Raw genomic sequence first — 15,333 nt, 5'->3', positions numbered from 1 at the left:
TGCATCAAATTAATATAATTTGTTTTGTCACTATAGATTCATCCTAAAAGAACCACCTTGCTCTCCTTTTTTTATTTCCATTACCTCACTGATTAAGAAAGAGAAATTTTTATAAACCAGTCTATTTGATAAAGACAGTAAAGGAGTAAGATACCAACACTGAATATAAGATGCAGATTAGGTATTTTTCTATATTAATTTGCCCTGAATATCTGAATTACAACAGTCTAGTTAATATTCAGCAGAATAAAACTAGCATTGTCCAGAATAATTAGCAGACATTCCTTTTCTCTGTCATCTGGCTAAATAACTTCTATGTGAAATAGTGTAGTAAAATGGCTGTATGACCTCTTCCATATTCACCGAAATTAGGGTGCTGTATTTTTTACTTATGTGGCTTTTACATTGGACTATTAGAGCAATAAATGGCTAGGAAAGGCTACATACTTGCTGCTTTTTATTTTTTTAAATATTGCCTGCTTGTTTTAGGATTCAAGAGCATACTACCATCTGTTAAATCAGATTGCACCCAAAGGAGATGACATCGATCAACTGCCCATTAAAATTGACTTTTCAGGATTTCACGTGAGTATCCAGAAATGGAAAAATAGACTGGAATTATCTGAGACCTCTGTGTATGTGTCCAGCATCCTGGTTACCAGGATCTTCTTTTGTTTTCTAACACGTGCAAGAACTCAGATTCCTCAGTGTTACAAAGGCTTAAATGGGCAAAAACTTGTAAGGTTCCTGAGTGCTGCCGAAACAGGATAATGCATCCTGCAGTCTGAAGTGTGGAGCTGTGTTTGACTTGGAGTAGTGTATGTTTATTTTCAGCTGGGTCATCCAACACAAATATTACAAGATCCTGCTCAGTCTTCCTCTTTTGGAATTCAGACAAGGAAAAAGAGTAGACTTCACAAACCTTGTGATCCTTTCTCAAACCTTCCTCAAACAGCTTTCAGAAATAACACGTGGGCCCTTCCAATAACCAGCAGGACAGTGTGGCATCCATCAGGCTTGAAGTTGTAAAGGGACAGAGGGTCTAAAACCAGCCTACATGGATGTGAAAACACTTTTGCCTAAGGTGCAACATAGTGCTCATTGGAAGGATTGTTCTGAGAATGCATTTGATGCAAAGCTGAACTGCATGCCAGAGATATCTATATATCAATCAGAATCTAAAGTAGAATCTCATTATTCATTATAATAATGAAACCCATATGCAAAGTTGTTTGCTTACAGGCTTTAGTTCTCTCAAACTCCTTCATAAGGAGAGCTCTGTTTTCTTTGTTTGCTCTTGCTTTGGATTTTTTGGGGAGTGAGAAAGAATAGTAGTTAGTTTTTCTATGTAGTTTCCTACGGTTCATATGATCATGTTCTGTAATGAGTTATAAACCTGAATACAAATAATAAATACCAATGTACAAAACACACAGGTTGCCAACTTACGATGATTCAGAGGCAAAAATATTAAAAGGAAGACAAGTCTGAAGCATTCAAACTTTCACTTAGGATTTTGGGCATCATCTGTAATTACTGTGCTTGAGAGTATCAGTTTAAAGCAGTGATGGTGAACCTTTGGCAAAATATGTAACATGGGAATCAACAGTCTGGAAATGGAAATATAATCACTACAGTTCTGGCTGCAGTTGCTGGGATTCATGAGGAATGCTGTGCTGGCAGCCACAGAAGTGAAGGACAGAAAAAAGGTGGAAGGAAGAGGGGAATTGTCATGTCACATCATCAGCAAGAGGTAGCTCAGGCATTGAGGAATGAGGGAGGAACTGACGTGGGTCATTTAAAGATTTTCCTACCTGAAGATCTGGTAAAAAAACGAAAATGTGCAGCTACTTATTGGAAATTAATTTTTGTTTGTTTGTTTCTCTTTTTAGGATAAAAATGACTTGAGGAGAGCTGAATACATGCTCCAGCAGGCAGATAAATTAGGCTGCAGGCAGTTTGTAACTCCAACTGATGTGGTTGCAGGCAACCCTAAACTCAATTTAGCTTTTGTTGCAAATCTCTTTAACACCTATCCAGCCCTACACAAGCCTGACAATTCATCTTATGATCTCAATTTATTAGAAGGTACTCAACTTACTAAGCGTACAGAAGATAAAAATATTAGTGATTTATACTTAAGTATTCCTTCTAGGTTGTGATGTAGGATCCCTGTGTGATGGTGCCTGTCTTTTCTCACTAGCAATCAATATAAACCTTAGTAGAAGTGCCTGTTGCTGTGTACATTGTTCCCTTGTGTTAGTCTGACCAAGTGGTTATTCCTGAATAACCTTCTATTATTCATTTGCAGGAGCAAAAGCTATCCTCTTACTTTCCTTCCAGTTTCCTGTGCTTCTTTCCATACTATTTATATTTTAACTTATGCACAAATTCTAGCTTTTCCTAATTTGCAGTGCCATACTACGCAGCTTGTGGGAACAAGTTAAGCCAGCAGCACCTGCATTCAGTTAACCAGAATTCCCAGGACTTTTTGCAAACTCGATATTTTAATTCACACACTCCTTCTCAGCTCCAAAGCTGAAACACTCCCTTTTGATTGTAATTACCTTTATGCAGGTGCTGCTGGCTTAACTTGTTCCCACAGCGACTGTAATAGCCTTTAAAAGTATTTTTCCCATACTTCATTGATATATATTTGTGTGTGTTTGTTTGTTGCCTTTTAAGGCAGGAAATTTTTTTAAAAAAAAGGCTTCTGTATCAGCAACCTATATTAATCTATTACATCAACAACCTGTATAGATCCTATTGTATCAGGGAGTTTGGCCTTTAACTGTACAGTTCAGATCTCTAATGCTAAAGGGATAAACAGTCTTTGGCTGTTGCCCTTGCTGTGGCAAGGGCTAATCTAGGATAATGAAATGGCTCCTGCCAGTGTGTTTCACAGTTGTTCACTGATCTCAAAGGAATGTGAGAATCAGGGGTGCCGCACTCGGGAGAATCATCAGCAATGTTCACATATTCCTCTGCACTGCCTTCTCCTGCCTTTCTCTTACTGTTCCTATCAGGTTTCCTTTCCATCTAGGTGAGTCCATCTTCCTTGCTCCTGTTTTTTCATAATTTGTCTGTGCTGCTGCATCCCTGTGTCACAAATCTTGTATCCCCCAGACCACTCCTGTGTCAGGCTTCCTGCTCTTCTCGCTTCAGCTGGGTGCCAGCTGTGATAGAGGTATCAGGCACAGTCTTCCCTTTTCAGCTGTGATATCCCCAGTCACTGCAGTCCCTGTTGGCCAGGACAAATGATTGAAGGAAAGGTTTGGTCTTCCTCTGCTGCAATTTTATTAGAAATGTATGCTCTTGCAAATTTATACAGGAGCCGCGTGGAGGTGGAATATGTTTAGTTCAGCTTCTGTGTTCTGAAGACAAAGTTGCTGATGTGATTCAAAATATTGAAAACTTGGTCAAATTTGGAAGTTTTCATTGGCATGGCAAAAAACCAGCTGAACTAGTTTCTGGGCTTTCCTGAAATATTTAGATGAGATCAAATCTCAGCTAAAAACAGTTTTAAAAACTTACAATCACCTGAATGCTAGACTACAATTTTGTAATGGTAAATACTGGCCAAAATTAACTTACTATTTATAGTATATATTTTAGAGATGGGTAATCATGCCAATGCTGTCTGTTCAAAGGCATGACTCTTCTTAGCCCCCAATAACAACTCCCATGGTGTCATGTAGACCTAAACCATCAAAATAGTTATTTTAGCCAAAAGGCAATGTTGTTAATGTTTTTTTCTGTTAATATGTTTTATTTTCTTTCCATAAAATCCTGTGTTTTTACTGTTATTTTCTCAAGGTAGTGATATAAAATATGACATTAATTTCTCTATAGTTTCATCATAGATTGTCTGTTGAAATCTGACTCATAATTTATAATGCTTTCCTGTTTTGCTTCATGAAATGCAGATTTGACCCCTCCTAATGTAGGTACTGTATTTAGTACTTTTCTGTACTCCATAAAAGTGTTTATTCTGCAATTTTTCTTCTTTTTTTTTTCCTAGTGTTTAATCATCTCTGTCCTTTTCTGGTTGATTTTTTGCATCGTTCTTACATGTTTCTATTGTTTTAATATGCCGTCATAAGTAAAAGAGAAGGAAAAAACCCCACAGGTGTGATGCACATAAAATGGGGGCAAGAGTTGCAGTAAGTCAAATGCCATACAGTTATTTCAGTGGGTTTAGCCAGTAAGGGCTTTCCATGAACGAGATGTCAAGCTGTAGGCATGTGTGGGTGAGTAGAGCTTTCTGAAAGTCTTCATTTTCCTGCATAAATTCCATCTTTTCAGTGACTGCTCCACCCGAAGGGTATGATGTGGCAGTTCTCCTGAGTTTCAGATAATGAATTCTGTGCATAAACTGACATCTGCCCTGATAATACTGAACAAGTCAGGTGATGTGCACTTGTATAGAGAGAGTGTATCCCTCAGGAATACTGACACAACCAAATGAACACTTGACATTGTGTGGGGGTGGAGGGGACAGCCCTGACTTCACTTAATGCATAACCTTTGCATGTTGCTCCTGTTCTGAGGAACCTCAGCACTCTGGAGTTGAGGTCATACAGAAAGCTGAGCTCTTGGGGGGAGGAAGAGGAGGGACCTGTGTCCACCCCACTCACCTTTTCTCCAGTGTCGATGTCCTCTGCTGTTGCTTAGATTACTGCAGCCTTCATGGCTGTTACCATGAGTTACTCCCACTCAGGCTGGCTGAATTTAGAGTGCAATTGCAACTTGAGCTCTGTTCTCTTCCAGAGAGAATCTTAGGTATTTGGAGCTCTTTGGATTCTTGACCCCCGTGCTATGGCTACTCCCCACTCAGTTCCACAGTATAGTGATCTCAAAGAAAGAGATGGCAATAAATATAAAGGATACTACCAAATTTGCTCCTCTCTCTTTTGTGTAGCTCTGCCCCCTTTCTGCAGTTTTCCAATGATTTTGGCTATCTGCTGCACCACTCAGCAGAAGATATGCTCCTGATAGGATCACAAGGTATATTTTGAATAAAAGAATAGAGAGAAAAAATTGATCAGTTCTCAGCCATCTGGAAAACTTACAAACGCTTATGTGTTGCATGATAAAGGGATTTGTTTAGAGTGGCATATTAAATATAGTATGCTGGGTTTAGTTCCTGGATTCCCACTATCCAAAAGGGTCCAGCCCAACTTGCATGCTCTTGCTCCTGCTTGGCTACTTTGGATTCTTTCAACAATGTTAAGCATGCCTTTTAAAACTCTCACTCTGAGTGCAGTTGCTGAGTATGTGTTTTTGTAGCTACACTGTTTAGTAAGAGTTCATTAAATAACCCTGGTACTGTCCTTGCAATGGACAAGTGTTCCTAAAAGCACTTTGCAGTCAGTACTTTAGGTACTGCTGCAAATGAACTCAAAGCTCAGTAACCCTAAACACTTTTAAAAATAAAACAAAAGGTACTTGCTTCAAAATACTATAAAGTCTAAAGATACTCTTTATAAACTTAAATTATATCTCATTCTTGAGTTGTGATTGGGTTTTTTTAAATGGGAAAACTGATATTTTTAAAAACTTTGTCACAAAATGTAATTCTTCTTTTAAATTTTAATGTGCGAAGAAATATGAGAAACAGCTGACTGATGACCTTGCAGAATAATATTTTTCCTTGTTTCAGCATATATTCATCAGTAACTCTTTAGTTATTTTTACAAGTAAATATTTGAAACAAACACTAGTTCAAATTGCATATGAATAAACTCATAATTTAGAATATATGTCAGTAGGATGAATATAAACTATTTCATAATTACAGGAGAGTAACTGGTAAGCTGGCTGAAACTTTTTAAATAACATTTATTGTGTTAGAAATTGTAAACTACAGCTGAAATCTCTGAAGTCCAGAGCTTTTTGTATAAAAGGGTAAGAGACCTAGATTAAAATTGTAACCTCTATCTAAAAATCAATGTTATGACAATGTTATGCATGGAAAAATAATATTAAAGAGGTTTTCTTTCGAGTCTAAACAAAAATACATGTTTACACAGTAGTTTCATTTTGGAAAAACATTCATTATTGTGTAGTCAGCCTCGAACTGCAGTACTAAATGAGACAGTTGTCATGCTATATAAACCTCATCAGACAAACTTGGTATCGTTACCCTCTAAGGAGCAAATGAGAACAGCAAAGAAAAATCTTACTTAGGTATTTGTGCTTCAGTACAGAGAAATCTGTTCTTTCATTGTTTGGGGAGGTTTTCTCCCTCCTCAGCGTCCTCTCTGTTTTCTTAACTGTGGGAATAAAGTGATGAGGTTATTCCAAGCTCACATATTCAGGCAAAATATTTTCTTAAATGTGCTTCTTTGCTGTAAGAGAAAACAGCTTATGCAGCACTGATTCACAGGCAGTTGGCCATAATTACATTGTTAAAATTTAGGTAGTGTTTATGTAGAAAGTCAGTGTACTATTGCAAGCAGTAACTTTATAGAGAAAGAGAGTTGGTTTAGGACTCATGGTGGCAATGGATAAAAGCAATCTAAGTCAGGAAAGTGAAGGTTGGGTTTTGCTTCCTAATTACTTTTCTGCGGTTCTCATAAGCAGAATTGCTGGTTAAAACTGTGAGGATAACTGGCCCCCTTGGCAGCTTCACAAATTTAACCAATACATCACTGCCTTGCTAAGTCTCCAGTGCTAAAAACTAAAAATGTGAATTCTGTTGCTTTTGGGAGGCCCTTCACAAATTAACCCTGGCAGCTTCTGTGTGGAGAGAGTTGAGCTGTAGTGTCTGCAGCTTGGAGCATTTGCAATAAGTGTGTTAGTACTAACTTTTAATAAAAAGATGCCATTTCAAATAGATTTAACCATACTGTTGAACGCAATTGTCACTCAGTTTTAGGAAATTATTATTAATCATCATGAAAATTAATATCATTTTTCATGAAGAAAATCATAGTTTTTTTGTGATATATTAATTACGTAAAATATAACAAAAGAAGTCTATTTTATTTCATCAAATTGTATTTACTAGGAAAAATGTAGTGCTTCTGTCCCTGTGGCCAGAATTAAGTGAGTCTGAATTGGACAGGATTGCCTCATGTATTACCCAGTAGAGACACTGTTAGGGAAAGTATGAACTCGTTTCAGGGAGGGAAGGGGGTATGAGGAGTATGAGAGCCATTTAAACATTGCTTATTAAAGTGTTTTCTCCAATAATTTATTGAGAATTATATTTGTCACCATAGGAGAAAGTAAGGAAGAAAGGACTTTCAGAAACTGGATGAATTCACTGGGTGTAAGCCCATATGTTAACCATTTATACAGGTAAGGGTTTTTTAAAACAATTATTTGACTTCCCTTGGATGACAGGGCAAGAAAAAAGGGAAGAAGAGAGGGAAGTTGTATTTCTGCTGCAACAGTGATTTCCAGGTTTCCAGACAGTGTGATAGGAACTTCAAAACTGATCTGTAGAACCACATTAAGTAGTGTCATACTCAAATAGTCTAGTCATCATCTAGAAATACTAAAAAAACCTAAGAAGGTTTTTATGTTGTCCCGTCACTCAGTTGTGCTTTGAGTTATGTTTTTTTAAAAGTTGAGATAATTGTGTTTTATGATGCGTGGGGTTTTTTCTCAGTAGACTGTAAGGAGCTGTGCAGAGTGGGGTATTCCCTCAAAGGAAAGGCTTTGTAACGTGCTTTTAGATGCTTCTGGTCACTCTCAAATTGTGCCAGCAGTTGATTCAAATCTTGTCAATAAAAGATGAGACAGAGAGAGAAACTGGGAGCATCTGCTTCCATGTGTATTTGCTGTTAGCTTTCATTGTGTCTGTTTTCTGACCTCTGTAAAGTGATCTGTAGGTAGCTTAATGTGGAGAATTTCATTCAGTAAGTAGCTCAAGGGGATTATCAGGAATGCAATATATAATGGGAAAATAATACTTTTACTACTATTCTTTTTTGTACAAGATAAGTACTTTGGTTTTGATTATTCTTTAGCAAAATACATCTGTAGGTGCAGATAAAGCATCATTATTTAACATTTGGAAAAGTCCTGAGGAAACTAAAACTAGATCAATAAATTAAAACTCTTTAGCAGCTATTTTGTCTATGCTCACTCTATGAAAGCAATTATTTAATTGAAGTTGGTAGAGCCTATGGGTGAGCTTACTTCACTAAGATTTGTGAAACTAATGAAATTAAATGCAGAATTTGATCTATATAATTGCTGAAACCAAGCAATAGAATATAGGCCAGTTTCTCTACCGAGTGACACACATTTTTATTTAAATGTCTGGAATTTTTCAGCGACTTAATTACGCTTTGAGGAGTCTCAAGTACTTACTTTCATTGTCAGTATGAGCTTTTGTGCTTAGAAACGTTGTTTTCCTCTGGTTTAGTGACCTTTCTGATGCTTTAATCATCTTCCAATTGTATGATATGACTCGTGTGCCGGTTGACTGGAACCATGTCAACAAACCTCCTTACTCACTGCTCGGTGGGAATATGAAAAAGGTGGGTGGATGCTCTGGAATACAGCCCAGCTTCACTGCCTCCTCTGTGCTGATTGTGTTGTCTAGATTTGTGTGCTACTGAGAGTCCTGCGGGGGGGAAAAAGAGGAAAGCATATCTTCCAGATATTAGCTCAAGGAATAAATAGTAGTTATAGCATATATCACTTTATAAATGTGGACACCTTTTGGCAATATGTAATTTATGGTCTGGTTTGGATATATAAGTGAAAGTTTCAGGTCTGACACAGCTATCACAGCTTGCTGCTCTTTATCCCGTGAGGTGTTTCCTCACAGCTGCCCAGAGGATTTGTGCAGGACTTGCAGAATCCAAGTTTTCCATTAGTTTTGTGACTGTAGAGGATAAAAATTACTGTATGTTTAAGAAGAACACATTTAAATATTTTTCCAAGTGTAGTTTTAAAGTAGGTATATTTTAATTCACTGCCCTAGTGAAAGTGAACTTGTTTTTTTCAAATGTGGGAAAAATATAATAATTTGAATATTACACACTTGCATTTGTAGTAAAAACTGTGTTATTTTAATCACAGTGGAGGTAGAGTAGAAATCCTTCTCTAGCTTCAAATCTCACCATAGGTAACAGTTAGCCAAAGTTATTCAAAATAGACATAGATTATAGGTCTGTATTGCAGAAATATTAAGGTGTTTTCATTATTTGCACACAAAATTTATTTTTAGATTGAGAATTGCAATTATGCAGTGGAACTTGGGAAGGCAAAAGCCAAATTCTCACTGGTTGGTATTGCTGGACACGATCTAAATGAGGGTAATCCAACTCTGACTTTGGCTTTGGTATGGCAGCTGATGAGAAGGTAAGTTGGGCATAATATATGATAAATGTGTATATATGTGTCTGTGCATGCCTGTATGTGTCTTGTATATCAAGGCAAATTAAGGCCAGTGGTCAGTTCACTCAATGGGTATTTTAGAGAGCAATCTCTAAATAACCCTCTTCTCAAAGATAAACTTTTATATGTGTTTTGTTATTTTCCATACTGTGTAGTGATTGAAAAACATTTTATAGCAACACTTAAAACCTTATAAACTAGAAACTGGGATTAAAATTATAAATCCTACAGCAAGTAAAAAGAGCTCAGATTATTTCATGTTGATTCCATGTATCTTTCTGTAAGTAGAGATTAATTTAAATATTTGTAAAACCCAAGAAAGAGGTAATATATACTATAGAAGCTAACAGGGTAAAAACAATTGTAGGTCATCACAGCTATAGCAACATAACTATCATAAAATCAAAATCTTACTAGTGTACTGAAGAAAAAAAAATTATAAAGTGATTTCAATAAAGGTTTTTATTGCAAATGTTTTCCACAAGGCAGTTTTCTTAGACTGATTGCAAAACACTTGATACTTTTTTTTCCTGAGACTGTTGTGATTCCGTTTTCATAAAGTAAAATTAATTATGGTGTGCTGAGGTAAATACATGAAGAAGATGTGTCAGTGAATATTATGAGGTTTGTGATACTATTTTTTTCTTGCAACCACTGAAAAAGTGATTTAAAGTACTAAATAATTTATAAGGTAAGGGTACCTTATGAAGAGAAGTACTTGGCATTGTTACTGTGATGAAGTAATATTTTACTTTTGCTTGTAGCTTTGTACTGTTTGAAGAGTTGAGTTCTACTACTCATTTTAACCTGGGCTCTTGTCTTCTTTACTGAAGGTATACTTTGAACGTACTATCAGACCTTGGAGAGGGGGAAAAAGTAAATGATGAAATTATTATTAAGTGGGTGAATCAGACACTTGCAAAAGCAGATAAGAAAGCTTCAATTACAAGTTTTAAGGTAATCAAATTTATTTACTTTTCCTTCCATATACAATCACACCTGGGATTTTTAACCTGGTATGTTAACAGTTTGGCTTTAACAGTGGCTCTCCCATCAGCTAGCATAATTCCTTAAGGAAGTATTTCTGACAGTTTGTGAATCCTCAAAAGTATTTTACAAATCTATTAATAAGAAAAAGAAATTTAATAGCTGGAGTAAGATAGAAAACAAAAACCCCAACAACAAAAAAAAAAAAAGAAAAAGAAGTTTAAACATTCAAAGGGGCTTCTGCCTGAAGTTACCAATGTTTGGGCATGGGATGTCGTGTATCTTTCAAATTTTTAGATATAGGCACATGCTTGTACAGGGAAGAATAATTTTGGAATTGCTGGGGGCGGCTCACTGCTTTTACTGACAGCTGGTTAAAAAGGTGTTCTCAGAGTGGCAGAGCCAGGAGAGGGAGCCCAAGGTAACCAGCGACATCTTGTGTCCTCCTCGGCACCGCCGCCGTGCAGCTGGCCTGTGTCAACCAGGAGCTGTCCCATGCAGCAAATAGGAACAAATTGATAAAGGAAGCTTTCCTTCCACATTATTCAAGTGTTAAACGCGAAGGAAGCCGTGTGTGTGCAAGGTGTGTTATGCTGCATGAATCTCTAGAAATGGCAGATTAATAATTGCACTTGCATGCAAATGTAACATTCTTATACAAGTTCATTGTATAATCAGCAGCAATTATGTCTGTGATTCACAACAGGAACATAAGGTTAATATTTGAGAGCTTATTGTGGTATGAACTTTAATTAGGTAAGCATTATTAGGTAACAGGTAATATAATTTTGTAGAGCAAAATATTCCATTTTCACTCTAGGAGGTCACTTAGGTCTTTTTTTAAGAGAGATTGCTGCTTCTCTTATTTCTGCCTAAATTGTAATAATGTTGGTATTAAATAAATGAAAGTCTGAAGGGAATCTGTCCCAATATCTTGCTTTTGGTATGCCTGTGTTTTTGGTAGGACATTGCTTGTTTTTAAGGTCATTCAACTGGTGTTTTTTAAGATAATTCAACTGATGCTTGACCAATAAAGATAAGGAGGTACTGATGTAAAGTGACATTATTCAATATTCCTTTTTTTTTACTACTAATTTTTTTACATTATTCACATATATATTGTCTATCACTCTTTGGATTTTGGCATTACTGTGGCAGACAGATAGTAGAGAATGCAGAAATGCCTGATATTTTACTGTGGACTATGAAAGCCAAGTGCTATTGAATTCCCATTAGTTCAAACAGTAAAAATGACAAAGGTGTGTCCTATGGTCTTGGGCATATACTCCATGCATGTAATGTCTTCAAGCAGAATTATATTAGTATTTTTAGATGTATAATTAAGATGTATAATCAATATGATGGCTCTGTGGGACTTCATTGAATTGGGAATCATAGCTCTGACCTGGTGACAGGCAGCTGTGTCACGTGGCCTGTGCTCAGCTGCTGCTGTCTGCTCTTGGTTTGGCATCAGCAGCTCCTTCTCTGCCCAAACAGTTGGGAAGGAATAATTGCAGCAACAGCACTTGCTCTTTTAAGAATGTGTATTAAATATGAAACACAGACTGCTCCTAGTAGCTCAGAATACCATCTGAGTTGAAAAATTATAAAAAGGAGCTGTAAACTACTGCAGAAAACAGTTCCATGGCAAGAAAAGGAGAAAACCAAAAGTACTGGGGAATGTAAATATCTTGATGTTGTCTTGAAAGTCTGGTCTTTAAACTTCTATCAAAATTCCCTTCCTTCCTTAGGAAAGGGGAGAAGTTTCATCAAATAAATTTAAACCATTGGTGTAATAATCATATCAGCACAGTGAACATTATAATTCTGATACAGAAAAGAACATTAGATCTCATAAAGGGTGAGGAAAACCTTCACACTATAAAGTAACAAAACAGTATGTATGCAAGATGTGCTGTAGAGTTTTTTGCATTGTGAAGATGGAATAATCAAAGCAAATTCCTTAAACTAATCTTTTGAGTCTTTTTCTTTTAGGACAAATCAATTAGCACTAGTTTACCTGTCCTAGATCTAATAGATGCCATTGCACCAAAAGCAGTTCGTCCAGAAATGGTCAAGAGGGAAGACCTTTCTTACCAAGACAAATTGAATAATGCCAAGTAAGTTTTAAATGAATGCACTGTATTTTCCTGAGGTGTGGGAAATGCATGAATTCATGGTGTAATTAACGATTTACTGATTTGTTAACAGAGAGAGATTACACTAATATGAATTGATTTGTTTCAAATAGAATATATTATAAATTCTAACATTACTGAGTTATTTTTCTAGCGTATCTAAAATATGAACTCAAATTCCCAAGTGATATGACCTCCCACCACTGCACTGCAATTGGTTTCTGAATAGCCTGCCAAAACCCATATTATTTTTGACAAAAATAAATGCTTTGATAGCCAGTAGGAAAACATCTGCCAGTAGAATTGCTAATATATGCTTTCTTCACAATAATATCCATTTTCTAGTAAAGCCTAAGTACTGACTGAACAGATGTATCCCACTATTAAAATCTCATTTTGTTGTTGTGGACCGTGACACATTAGAGATGCCAGACAAATGACAGTATTTGTTTTCTCTCCTTTTCAAGGTATGCCATTTCGGTTGCTCGAAAAATTGGTGCTCGTATTTATGCTCTCCCAGATGATCTGGTTGAAGTGAAGCCAAAAATGGTGATGACAGTGTTTGCATGTTTGATGGGAAGAGGACTGAACAAAATAAAATAACGAAGACATGTAATATAACTTTCTGCCATGTTAAACACGATGAATGCCTCGCAGTTTACAGAGTTCTGAAGCTTAGTATGAAATGAGAAAAAGTGTATGCACAAATACACTCATCAATTACCATTTAATAATGTGTTTATATTAGTTAATTTTATTCCATTTCATAACACATGGATTATTTATGGCTAATACTGTTTTCAGAACCCATTCATTACCAAATTAACATCATAGATTTGTATTGCTTGGAAAAAACCCCACCATATTAATCAAGCTTCATTTGTATTAGTTTTCATAGCGTTGTAAGAATCTGCATCGTTTTACATATGTTATTTCAGGACCAGCTGCGAAACATTGTTTGATTTTTGTGGGTGTTACTTACACGTAGTCATACACGTTTCAAGGTGCATTCCAATCCTGTCGTATTACTCCAAACTGCACAGAAGTTATCATCCTTGCCTTATTCTTGGAGAGCTTCAGTCCTGTTGGAGACAAGGAGAGTCTTGTCATTGACTTCAGGGAGAGCAAGTGAAGACCTATGATAATGTCTGAAAACTAATGAATACTGATTAAGCTGATGAAACTTTTTTTTGTGGGAATAATCTTTAAAAAAAGTAGTAGTTTTGTTCTGCAGGAACTCTTACAGTCTGTGTCATATGAAAAAACCAGCAATAGAAGGCAGAAATGTCATGTCATCATTAGGTCTGCATATGTATTAAGTTTTGCAGTTGGACTAAACATCTGTTGGTTGGGTTTTTTTAATTTTTCATAAAATATTGTATCAAGAAAACAATAAAGAGCTGGCTAGTCCAGTTTGGGGCTTCACATTACTGTATTGCATTTCCTTACAGATCACTCCTTTGATTTTCCTGAATTGTATATCATGGGTGCAAAGGTTTTGTGTAGAAAGGCTGGTGCATTGTCTGGATGAGATGAAGTCCATAATTATTTTCTTAGTAGTTTTAAAGTATGTATTTGTACTCCTTTCTCTGCAGCTGTAAATTTTCACTTGCTGGAGCTGGACAGTTAATAAAGTTGTTACCAGAAGCCAAACAATAAGACAACTAAATTAAAATGACAGAGATTTTTTTTAAAGTATGAAGCTGCTACTTCCTCTCAGCTCCTGAAAACAGTTCAAAGTGTGGCAAAACCCAAGAATCATGACGAGTGAACAGTTGTATTAAGCTTTACATCTTCAGTATCTTGCACACAACATATCAACAGTAAGAGATGAATCCATTCAGTTTCTATTATATAAGAGGATAAGTGGTAGTTGAGAATTAAATGCTTGGATTGGGATCCATTTTTCCTTGTTTACTAGTTTGTATTGTTTGGACAAGATTTGATAGTTACTTGGTTTCCATTACCAGATCCAGAGTTTTGTAGAGTTTGAGTTCTTTGCTGTGTTCTTGGATCCAAATCAGCCCAGGTCCTCATTCAAAACAGGCTAAAGGGAGACTTACTTTGTCTCTATCCCACAAGAATAAATGATCTTTTCTTAAGATATACAATCCTGAAGTACTGTATTTACCTGCCCAGGCAAGTGGTATCATACTCTGTAAGGGTCAGTATTGCCTGTTGTATAAACAATTGCTGAAGTGTTTTGTTCCCCTTGGGGAAAAAAAAAGATTGCTACAATTGCATGGCTCATTATTTTATGTCCAGATGTACTTTAAACTTGCTTTGATCACATTGGAAGGGGTTTCCTGGGCAAGCATAAGATGCTGGGGTGAGCATGGCTGCAGTTACTGTAGCAGCTGGGATAAGAGATTCAGGAAGGACACTGAGTGGGCTCAGAGAAGGACCATGTAGTTGGTGAAGGGTATGGAGCACAAGTCTGATGAGGAGCGGCTGAGGGAGCTGGGGGTGTTTAGGCTGAAGGAGGCTCAGAGGTGACTTTATTGCTCTGTACAGCTCCAAAAAGCAGGCAAGTCAGGCTGGCCTCTTCTCCCAGGCAACAGCACCGTACAAGAGGACATGGCCTCAAGCTGCACCAGGGGAGGCTTAGATTGGACATGAAGAAGAATTTGTTCACAGAAAGGGTGATCAGACACTGGAATGAGCTGCCCAGGGAGGTGGTGGGGTCACTGTCCCTGGAGGTGTTTAAAGAATGGAAGAGGCACTCAGTGCCATGGTCTGATTGGCATGGTGGTGTTGGGTCATAAGTTGGACTAGATGATTTCAGAGGTCTTTACCAACCTAACTGATTGTGTGATTCTCTAAGGGAAAACGCAGAACTGAGCTATCA

General features: G+C 36.8%; 1 protein-coding gene across 3 annotated transcripts in view; it reads left to right on the top strand.

The window, feature by feature from the left end:
- PLS1 (plastin 1) overlaps positions 1-13,475 on the top strand; it is a 43,168-nt gene extending 29,693 nt beyond the window's left edge. For all 3 annotated transcript variants that reach the window (XM_027686306.1, XM_027686308.1, XM_027686309.1), the window contains exons 9-16: positions 490-585; positions 1,893-2,088; positions 7,227-7,305; positions 8,381-8,495; positions 9,191-9,324; positions 10,194-10,317; positions 12,343-12,467; positions 12,953-13,475. In XM_027686306.1, coding sequence (XP_027542107.1) covers positions 490-585; positions 1,893-2,088; positions 7,227-7,305; positions 8,381-8,495; positions 9,191-9,324; positions 10,194-10,317; positions 12,343-12,467; positions 12,953-13,088 — 1,005 coding nt within the window. In that variant the 3' untranslated portion in view covers positions 13,089-13,475. The remainder of the gene's footprint in view (positions 1-489; positions 586-1,892; positions 2,089-7,226; positions 7,306-8,380; positions 8,496-9,190; positions 9,325-10,193; positions 10,318-12,342; positions 12,468-12,952) is intronic.
- The last annotated feature ends 1,858 nt before the right edge of the window (positions 13,476-15,333 follow it).

The sequence above is a fragment of the Neopelma chrysocephalum genome, unplaced genomic scaffold (assembly GCF_003984885.1).
Source record: "Neopelma chrysocephalum unplaced genomic scaffold, ASM398488v2 Primary Assembly neopelma1_70, whole genome shotgun sequence".
Taxonomy (NCBI): Eukaryota; Metazoa; Chordata; class Aves; order Passeriformes; family Pipridae; genus Neopelma; species Neopelma chrysocephalum.
This window is presented reverse-complemented; position numbering and strand designations above follow the sequence as displayed.